The 11,149-nt window shown below is 38.4% G+C and overlaps 1 protein-coding gene across 1 annotated transcript; it reads right to left on the bottom strand.

Moving 5' to 3' along the window:
- Positions 1-575: 575 nt before the first annotated feature.
- On the bottom strand, positions 576-2,617 carry LOC140873563 (uncharacterized). The gene is made up of 7 exons (XM_073276734.1): positions 2,480-2,617; positions 2,318-2,412; positions 1,727-2,235; positions 1,171-1,570; positions 1,026-1,113; positions 822-968; positions 576-638 (listed from the first exon to the last, which is right to left on the bottom strand). Exons 1-7 carry the CDS (start codon positions 2,615-2,617, stop codon positions 576-578), a joined length of 1,440 nt encoding a protein of 479 aa, XP_073132835.1.
- Positions 2,618-11,149: the final 8,532 nt, after the last annotated feature.

Raw genomic sequence — 11,149 nt, 5'->3', positions numbered from 1 at the left:
TGCTAATAACCCAGATGGAATTAATTTCATTTTCCCAAAATTTTCATAAAAAATATTTTAACAAGTGCGCCCAAGATCGTTTATGTCATGTCAAAAAGATCATTAGGATTCAAAAACACTATCAGGCTCCACAAACACCTATTGTCGTGAAATGATCCAACAGACACAAACATTATCCAATACATCGCTACATTTCACTGGTCAAACATGTGTGCTTAAAATATTCACTACTCAACCTACGGTTTCTCATATCCAATCAAGAGCAAAAAACTTTCACAAAATTTTATTTTTCAACTTCATATCATAATTGGCTATCAATCTCCATCCTACTCAACACTAAACAAACTGAAAAATGACATGCAAACGAACTATATGCATAAAACTCAACAATACGAATACAAAAACAAAATGACAAACAATGAATGTACCCCCCCCCCCCCCCCAACACACACACATACACACTTATCTAAAGAATTGCCCTCAATGCTTTAGAAACATAAACACAAACATGAAGACAAAGACGCAATATACAAAGATGAACACTAAATGAAAATGCAAAACAAAACTCCCCTAGTTCATGTGTCGGCTTGCTCATCCTCTTCTACGTCTGGTGGAATCACAAGAGTGGCGAATTGAAACTGAGAAGGCGGTGGGTATGGGGATTAGAAAAAGATAATAAAAAAATAAACATAAAAAGAACAATAAAAATAAAGTAAAGAAAACACTAGGTTGCCTCCAAGTCAGCGCCTCTTTTTACAGTCGTCGGCCCGACTGCATGCTTCAGCTTCTCATGGTGGTTCATATCTGGTTCCTTTGTTCACCTTCATCCACTTGAGCAGTTTTGCAGTTAATTTTTGTCTATGATTTCTCTCCTTCGATTTCTTGGTGATTCCAAATGATTTTTCCCTTTTTCCATTGGTATTACTTTTGGTCGATCCGGAGGAAGTTTTTTGTTCAGTCTTAGATGCCTGCAAATCAGAAAGAAAAATTCTTTCATTTGAGTTTTTAGCAGGTTTTGCAATTACCTCCTTCAATTTATTCTCATTCACAATTTTCTTGTGCTCTTGTGACAAGTAGTCATTGATATCAAGAGTATTAACAACACTTTCACATCTAGGAAATTTTAGGGTATCAAAAATATTAAACTTAACTATCTTCCCATCAAATTACATAGTGAGAGTACCATTATTAACATATATGGTAGACTTTGAAGTTATTAGAAATGGTCTTCCTAGCAAAATTGGACTATTAAAATCATTATTTTTCATGTGAAGCACATAGAAATCAGTAGGAAAAACCAAATTACCAAATTTCACAAGAACATCCTTTAACACACCCCTAGGATAAATAGTAGATCTATCAGCCATCTGGATAACAATTGCAGTTTCATTCAAGGGCCTTAGTTTTAAGGAAGCATAAGTAGAATATGTCATGACATTAATCGATGCTCCTAAATATAACATGGTCGTATCAAGCTGAACATCCCCTATCTTACAAGGAATCGAAAACATACCTAGATCCATGAATTTTGCAGGTATCTTTCTCTGAATCACAGCAGAAACCTGTTCTCCTAATTCAAATTTTTGGCATCCCTTCAGTTTTTGTTTTCTTTTTGTAGTTCATAATTTTTTCAAAAATTTAGCATAGCTAGGTACTTGCTTGATAGCATCTAACAAAGGAATATTTATCTCACATATAAGAAAAATGTCATACAGCTCCTTAATACCTTCATACTTCCTAGACTCCTTCAATGCAAAGGAAAACGGGGGTACGGGTTTATACTCAGAAAGAGGAGGGAACTTATCTTTTGGTGTGTCTTTTTGAACTATCTCATTCTCATCCACCTTAGATTCCTTGTCATCTTCGTTCTTTATTGGTGCTTTCACCACTTCTTCATGAACCTTCAACTCCTTTCCACTCCTCAAAGTGATTGCACTTACATTTTCTTTTGGATTCACCACTGTTTGTGATGGCAAACTGCTAGAATTTTGTGCCTCCAACCGATTGATTGATGTTGCCAACTGCCCCGCCTGAGTGTTCAAGTTTTGGATACTTGCTTGGGTTTCATGTTGAAAGTTCAAAGTATTAGTTGCAAGATCCTTAACAATATTTTCTAAAAACTCACCAGGGGTTGGAATTTGAGGACGCTGCTGTTGTGGAGGATATGGTGGCCTGTAAGCTTGATTGTTTGATTGCACATGAGGTGCAGGCTGGTTCATTGCAGGATTTCCGTATCTGAGGTTTGGATGTTGGAAGTATTCGAGTAAGGATCATAATTTCTCTGTATTGGCCTTTGAAATCTTCCTATGGCATTAACTTGCTCGACCGTTTTCTCTTGAAGTATGGGACACATGTCAGTTGCATGTCCCCTTGCAGCGAAAATTCCACAAACCTTCGCATTTTGTCCATTCCCTACAACCATTTGATGCACAAGAGATGTCAGATCAATCAGTTGTTGTTCAAGGGAAGAAAAATTTACCTTGTTATTCCTTCTGGGTGCTGGATCACTTCTGTTGGTGCCAAATTGCTGAGAATTGGCAGCCATGTTCTCGATTAAGTTCCTAGCATCCCATGGTGTTTTGTCTACGAAAACTCCTCCACTGGCCGCGTCTACCATACTCCTATTATGAGGCAACAAACCTTCATATCAATATTGAATTAGAATATTTTTACTTATCTAGTGTTGCGGACAGCTAGAACTGAGCTTCTTGAACCGCTCCCAATATTCATGAAGTGACTCTCCCATATACTGCTTGATGCCGTAAATCTCCTTTCTGATGTTTTTGCAGCCCTCGAAGCTGGAAAGTATTTCTATAGGAAAAACCTCTTCATCTCTGTCCAAGTAGTGATGGATCCAGGAGATAAGTAGTATAGTCAATCCTTTGCAGCATTCTTTAGAGAAAAAGGAAAGGCTCTCAGCTGAATTTGTTCTTTCGTCACTCCATGGGGTTTCATGCTTGTGTAAACCACATGAAAATCCATCAGATGTTTGTGGGGATCCTCACCTGCAAGACCATGAAAAGGACGCAACAAGTGTATTAGCCCAGATTTTAACTCGAAAGTTTCATTAGCTTCTAAAAGTAGGAAAAGTAATGCAAAAGGGCTGTTGATTCAGATCGGGGGTTCCAAGCTGTCTCAAGCTTAGACTTGCGTTTGCAGCCATTTCTTCTCTAGGTTCTTCAATTCGAAATTCTTCTTCCTCTTCTAATCTTCTTCGAGCCTCCTTCTTTCTTCTATGGAGCGTTCTCTCTATCTTCGGATCGTAGAAAAATTCTTCTTCAAAAGATTCACCTGTAAGCATTAACAAACCAGAGAAGCACTAGAGAAAAAAAAATATAAATAAAATAAAAAATAAAACACATAAATTAAACGAATTCCCCGACAACGGCGTCAAAATTTGGTAGTGCTTAGTCGTATCACGCCCAAATTAACCCAACTCAGATTAACTAAATAAACATGTAGTAGCGAGAGTAGGGATCATTCCCACGAGGAAAGCGAAATTTATCGTGTTCTTAAAATTACTGAAATTAAATAAAAGGGGATTTTGGATTTGAAATTAACTACTAAAAAATAAAATCAATTAAAATTAAATTTTATCAAATATCATGCAGGATTTAAAATTATAACAAAGAAATCAATTAAAACAAGCATTGGTATCGGTCGACTACGCCCTTGAAGTTATTCACTCGATCATCGATTATATAAAAATAATTAATTAACATTTGAATATTAATCATTGAAAACTTAATTCCTATCTCACCTGAATTTTATTTAATTAGAAACAAGTGTTATAAATTAACCATTACCAATGAATAAACCCAAATACAAGCGATTAAGGTTTAAATCCAAGGTAGCATTCAAACTAGTGAAATTGATGAAGCTGAACAATACAAACGCAAGCGGTTGTATTTAATCTAGTCAATTTTTTTTCCTACGAACTAAAAATTCACAAGCGGAAATTATTAATCATAGTTGCTTCGCAATTAGAGGGATTAAAGAATTATGGATTTGATTTCAAATATAGCTTTAGATTGTATAAGAAAATTATTAGATAATCAGCCAATAATCAAACACGCAGGCATAACAATCAATTCCAAACAACTTTTGATACTCAAATAAAAATAAAACAATGAAAATCAAATCTCACAAGATAAATAAAATGTCAAGGGTTTGTCTTCCTCTACCAAGAATTAAAACTTAGCCACAAATATTCATGAAATCCTAAGAAAAATTAGGAAGAAAACCTAGCAGCCAGATGTTTCTCTCGCGTTCAGCCGTCCAAAGATGGTTTCAAGATACACAATATTCGGAAAAGAATCATTAAATATGGACTAGAGTCCTTCATAAGAAAATTTCCTTTTTTATAAAATTTTCTCCGAAATCCGCGTCGTGCTCGATTGGTAGAAAGTGACCGATCGAGCAAGAGTAATTATGTCCCAATTCTTTTGTCTTTCTCCTCCATCCGCTCAATCGATAAGAAGTAGCTGATCGAGCAAGATGTTGTCTGCCTCGCACTTTATTTTTTCTTATCTTCACCTCGCTCGATCGATAAAAAGTAACCGATCGAGTGAAGCATCTTTTGTCTCACACTCATTTTCTCTCTCGCTCGATCGGTAAGGAACAACGGATCGAGTGAGCATAGTTCTGAGCAACCTTTTTCAACAAAATGTCATTTCTTACACAATAAACCGGGGAGCATGTTATGTAGACAAGATGCATAAAATATGAATAAAAACTCAATTAAAACATATGAATGCATGTAAGACAACAACAAAATGACAATAAAATATGCAACAAAAACACATCTATCACTCCGTAGAATGCAGAATATGAGACTCATCTTCCACGTACTGACAAAACAGAGACACGTGGAACACATTATGAATACCGTCTAGATACGAAGGTAACACCAAACGATAGGCCACATCCCCGACTTTCTCCAAGATCTCAAACGGACCAATGAATCTCGGCACTAGCTTTCCCTTGAGACCAAACCTCATCACCTTCATGAAAGGTGAAACTCGCAAGAAAACATGTTCCCTCCCCCACACTTAATCTTTGCTTCCCCTTGAGAAAGTCATGCAAAAACAGAATGAAACATAACAAAAACATAAGCAAGTACGAATCATGAACATCGCATAGCCTCAGCGAAGTTTTCACACAAATAACAAGTTACACATACTCTCGATTATCCATGATATACCTTCAGTCTAACGTGAACATGTGTGAGTGACATGTTACCCGAGCTATGATATTTATGTTTTGTAGCATATTTTGATGTCATTTAGTTGTTGTTTTGCATTTGTTTATGTGTTTTAATAATGTGTTTTGTTAGTATTTCATATTTTGTGTCAGCATAAATTGTTTCCCGATTTGTTGGCTAGGTTGTGCGTTTTGGCGGATGCATGGACGAACTATGGAGGGAAGGGAAATGTCGATACTATGTTGAAGAAAAGGACCGCTTGATCTGCCAACTTCTACCAATCGAGCGGGGCATGTGAAGTTGCAAAACAGTAGGAGCTGAAATTTTCTGCCACTCGATCCGCAACATCTTACCGATCGAGCGGCTGCATAACTTTGAAAGGCAGTAGGATAAAATTTTTGCTCGCGATCGATCGGCAGAATTTAACCGATCGAGCGCGAGGTACTGTTCGGGAAGGAGTTTTTAATTATGGAAACTCTTTTATTTTGGACTCTAGACTTTTAATAGGTCTTTTATTCCGTTTTTCAGATATCATGATCAGACTTTGAAGTTCTTCTTTGGGCAGCTAGGTTTTGTATTCCAACTTTAAAACAATTTCTTCTTTTCTTTTAATTTTTCTTTGGTTTTTCATGATTTGTTGTGGCTAAACCTTTGAACTTGGTTGAGGAAGACAAGCCATTGATTGGTTTATTCATGAGATACGAATTTATCAATGTTTAATCCTTATTAAGTATCAAAAGTTGTTCTGATTTATTCTATGCTTGTATGTGAGATTTTTAGATTGGCCATCTTAAGATTTTGCTATACAATCTACTGCTAAATTAGAATTCAAATCCGTAATTGTTTGAACCATCTAATTTGCGAAGCAACTACGTTTAATATTTTCTGCTGGTAAATTTGTTAAATCGTAGGAACAACAATTGACTAGGCTAAATACAATTGCTGATATTTGTGTTGTCTGGATTCATCAGTTTTACTCATTTGAATGCTACCTTAAATTTAAATTTAGATCGCTGGTATTTGGGTTGATTTATTGGTAAGGGTTAATCTAGAACGCTGGTGCCTAATTAACTAGAATTAAGGTGAAACGAGAATTTAATTTTCAATGATGAATATTTGATATGATTGATTATTTTTAGGTAATCAATGATTGAATGAATGATATCAAGGGTGTAGTCGACCGATACCAAGACTTGTTTTCAGTGAATTCGTCAGTTATAATTTAATCTTGCATTAGAGTTGTTAAGAATTTCATTAAATATTGTTTTTAAATTTTAGTAGTTAATCTCAAACTCAAAACCCCTTTATTTTATTTTAGAACACGCTAAATTTCTCTTTCTTTGTGGGAACGGTCCCTACTCACACTACTACATATTTTGGTTATCTGATTGAGTTGGGTAATTTGGGCGTGACACGACTTAGTGCTACCCAATTTTGGCGCCGTTGCAGGGGAACGGTGTTTAATTTATTGTGTTTTTTTTCTTTTTATTTTGTTTAATCCCACTCTCTTCTCTTTTCTTTGTTTCTAGTTTTTCTCTCTCGTTCATTCTTTCAGGTGATTTTTCTGAAGAAGAATTTCATTACGACCCAAAGATCAGAAGAACTCTACACAGGCGAAGGAGAGATACTCGTAGAAGACAGGAAGAGGAAGAGATTCGTACAAAAATTCCTGAGCAAGAAATTGCTGCTAACACTAATCTGAGTCTTAGACAATTGGGCACTCCTGATCCAAACCAACAACCCTTATGCATAAATAATGCTACTTTTGAGCTTAAATCTGGACACATTCATTTATTGCCTTCTTTTCATGGTTTTGCAGGTGAATATCCTAACAAACACTTGATGGAATTCCATGTGATTTGCACAAGTATGAAACCCCATGGAGTGACAGAGGAGCAGATTCAACTGAGGGCCTTTCCTTTCTTTTTGAAGTGTGATGCTAAGGATTGGCTATATTATTTACCCTCTAGATCCATCACGACTTGGACTAAGATGAAAGGAATTTTTCTGAAGAAGTACTTCCCAGCTTCAAGAGCCGCAAATATCAGGAAGGAAATCTATGGGATAAAGCAATACACAGGAGAATCACTTCATGAATACTGAGAGTGGTTCAAAAAGCTTTGTGCTAGCTGTCCGCAGCATCAGATAAGTGAAAACCAATTAATTCAATTTTGCTATGAAGGTTTGTTGCCTCATGATAGAAGTATGCTAGATGCGGCCAGTGGAGGAGTTTTTGTGGATAAAACTCCGGTACAAGCAAGGAATTTAATTGAGAACATGGCTGCCAATTCCCAAAAATTTGGCTCCAACAGGAATGATCATGTACCAAGGAAAAACAATGAGGTTAATGTCTCTTACCTTGAGCAACAATTGATTGAACTAACGTCTCTTGTGCATTAAATGGCTGTAGGGAATGGACAGACTACAAAGGCATGTGGTATCTGCGCTGCAATGGGACACGCCACTGATATGTGTCCCACTCTTCAAGAAAAATCTGTCGAACAGGTTAATGTTACTGGCGGATTTCCTGGACCACCACAGCGGAAGTACGATCCATATTCCAACATATACAATCTGGGTTGGAAGGATCATCCAAATTTGATATATGGAAACCCTCAGGTAAAATAACCTGGACCTCAAGCACCGCACAATCAAGCTTATCGGCCACCGTATCCTCAACAGCATCAGCATCCTCAGATTCCAACTCCAGGTGAGTTTCTCGAAAATATTGTTAAGGATCTTGCTACTAATACTGTAACTTTTCAAAACATGAGCAAACATCCAAAACTTGAATACCCAGATGTGACAGCTTGCCACCGCAATCAATAAGTTGGAAGCACAACATTCCAATGCTTTGCCTTCCCAAACAATTCCGAATCCAAGAGAGAACGTGAGTGCCATAACTTTGATGAGTGGAAGAGAGTTGAAGGTTCATGAGAAGGTGGTGCAAGTACCAGTAAAGAATGAAGAGGTAGAAGAGTCCAAAGTAGAGGAGAATGAGACAAGTCAGAAAGACACACCAAGAAGTAAGTTTCCTCCCTTTTCTGAGTACAAACATGTAGCCTCTTTTCCCTTAGCGTTAAAAGATTCTAGGAAGGATAAAGGCATAAAGGGACTGTATGAAACTTTTCGTAGATGTGAGGTGAATATTTTTTTATTAGATGCTATCAAACAAGTACCTCGCTATGCTAAATTTTTAAAAGAGTTGTGTACTGTGAAGAGAAAACACAAACTGAAGGGGTGTCAGAAAGTTGAATTGGGAGAACAGGTTTCTGCTGTGATACAAAGAAAAGTACCTACAAAATGCAAGGATCCAGGTATGTTTTCTATTCCTTGTAAGATAGGAGATATTCAGCTTGATACATCCATTCTAGACTTAGGAGCGTCGATTAATGTCATGCCATATTCTGTTTATGCCTTCATAAAACTAGGTCCCTTGAATGAGACCACAATTGTTGTTCGGATGGCTGATAAATCTACTATTTTTCCTAGAGGAGTGATAGAGGATGTTCTTGTGACAATTGGTAAATTGGTTTTTCCTGCTGATTTTTATGTGTTGGACATGAAAAACAATGATTTGAATAGTCCAATTTTGCTAGGAAGACCATTTTTGAAAACTTAAATGTCCATCATAAATGTCAATAATGGTACTCTTAATATGCAATTTGATGGGGAGATTGTTAAGTTTAATATTTTTGATACCCTGAAAATTTCTGGTTGTGAAAGTGTTGTCAATAATCTTGACGTTAAAGATTACCTGTCACAAAAACACAAGGCAGTTGTGAAAAAGAGGGAGCTGAAATAAGTATTGGAACAACCTGCTAAAAATTCTGTTGCTAAAATTTTTATTTTTGGTTTGCAGGTACCTAAAATTGAGACAAAACTGCCTCCAGATCGAGAAAAAGGAATGCCTAAGAAAAAGGGAAGACACCATCTAGAGATGGGTGTTCCCAAGAAGAGAAAGTAGCGACAGAGATTGATTGTGAATTTTTCCAAAGGGGTGAAGGAGGGCAAGGCAGTTCGACATGAACCACCATGAGGAATTGCATCATGCAGTCGAGCTATAGACTGAGTGTAAATTTAGCGATGACTGAGAGGCAACCCAGTGTTTTTCGTTTCTTTTCCTTTACTCTTATTCTTTTTAGTACTTTCTCTTTTCTTGTTTTTAATTTGTATTTTTTTTGGAAATTAGAAAAACCCAAAAATATTTTGAATTTTGTTGTCTCGCTCGATCGGGTAATCTTTACCAATCGAGCAAGAGCGCTCTTTTGAGCAGGCAGTAAGTTACGTTTTTTTTCTCGCTTGATCCATAGACTTCTACCGATCGAGCGAGAGCTCTCCTTTGTAAGTCAGCAGGTTCACCATTTTCCGCTCGCTCGATCGGGTAATCTTTACCGATCGAGCGGGCGTATTTTTAAGTTGGGCAGTGGCTTTGAAATTTTGGTCTCGCTCGATCGGTCAAGCTTTACCGATCGAGCGATATATCTTTTATGCAAATTAAATCCCGATTCCCTTCTCCCATCTCTCACTCTCTCCTCTCTTTTATCTCTAAATCTGCAGGTTGGCAACACCACTCCACTCCGGTCATCACATCCGCCGCCTCTGATTCCTCGGCCATTCTCCAGTGGCCGCGCCGGCCGTTCTCCAACCGCTGTGCCAGCCGCTCCACATCCGCCACTTCTTATTTTTCTAATTCTTGTTCCGCCGCCTTCAATAATCATCCTCGGCCGTTCACCTCCACCGGCCCTCATCTTCTTTGATTGGTCTCACATACCTCCATCGGAATTTTGTTTTGCACTCCAAGTGTTCGATGAATCTCCCCTGCTACTATTTCTATACTCTTTGGGATATCATGACTGCCTAACGCACTTGAGAGACCGACAAACCTTCTCGCCAAGGTTCTAGGGCATCCAACACTTTACTCAACCTTGCCGGCCAATTCGTCAATCAAGTGTCTTGGGATAGATATGATCACGCTAAGGCCCATCACTCCCCTATTACTGAGAGAGGTTTTGAACTTGACTTTACAGATAGCGAGGTGGCTATAAAAGTTGCTAACCGTGGTTGGGGGACATTTTGTAAGCAACCCGCTTAGGCCATTGTCCCTCTTGTTCGGGAATTCTATGCCAATGCTGCGGAACGTGTTGATGGTAAAGTTTTCGTTTGAGGTACTTTGGTTTCGTTTGAGCCTCATGCGTTGAATAGTTTTCTAGAGACGCCGGATGTTGACGACAGTCTCTACCAAAGCCTCTCCATCGACCCAGATTTAGACGAGGTTCTTACTCAGTTGTGCTATGCCGATGCTGCTTTGTAGAACCCTATTACTTACCAGTGTTTTCCGGAAAAAATACCTCTACATGGGCCCGGCAACTTGGTACATTTTTGTATGCCGTCGCATGATGTCTATTTCACATACTAGTGAGGTCCAAATTGAGCATGTCTTTCTTCATTACGCTCTGGAATTTGATTGGCCGATCAACGTGGGCCGCGTGATACATAATCAGATATGGCATTCGATTGCCTCCAAGACGGCTGTTCTTTTCTTTCCGATGATTATTAATCAGCTCTGCATCCGCGCCAGTTTTCAACCTCGAGTCAACAAGGAATGGTTGCAACCGATGCGCCCCATCGACAAAGCAGCTATAGACGCTAAAAGAGCATATCGGAGAAGTCAGTTTGTGGTGGATAATAAATTCGTTCCGGTCTAGGCTCCAACACGCCTACCTCTGCCTCCTCGTTGCACCCAGGCCGACTCCATCCTTGAGCTTACCGCCTTTGCTCATCACCAGAATGACTTCAATACTGTGGCGGCTCACAACGCTCAAGCTATGGACTCTCTCATTCGGGGTATATCTATGCATCTGAGCATTGATACCATCATCGTTCCTACTGCTCTTCCATATCCGCCACCCTTCCCATTTCAGTACGCCGCCCTGTTCCGCCTCC

Source organism: Henckelia pumila, unplaced genomic scaffold (assembly GCF_033568475.1).
Source record: "Henckelia pumila isolate YLH828 unplaced genomic scaffold, ASM3356847v2 CTG_652:::fragment_1, whole genome shotgun sequence".
Classification (NCBI taxonomy): domain Eukaryota; kingdom Viridiplantae; phylum Streptophyta; class Magnoliopsida; order Lamiales; family Gesneriaceae; genus Henckelia; species Henckelia pumila.
Note: the sequence above shows the minus strand (reverse complement) of the source record. Positions and strands in the feature narration are given on the sequence as shown.

Bases quoted from the DNA above. Each gene is read 5' to 3' on its own strand.
- LOC140873563 (XM_073276734.1), bottom strand. From the start codon at position 2,617: ATGGTAGACGCGGCCAGTGGAGGAGTTTTCGTAGACAAAACACCATGG. The intron at 2,413-2,479 runs GTAAATTTTTCT...AAATGGTTGTAG, and splicing joins CACCCAGAAGGAATAACAAG to GGAATGGACAAAATGCGAAG. The intron at 1,114-1,170 runs GTAATTTGATGG...AAAATTTCCTAG, and splicing joins AATAATGGTACTCTCACTAT to ATGTGAAAGTGTTGTTAATA.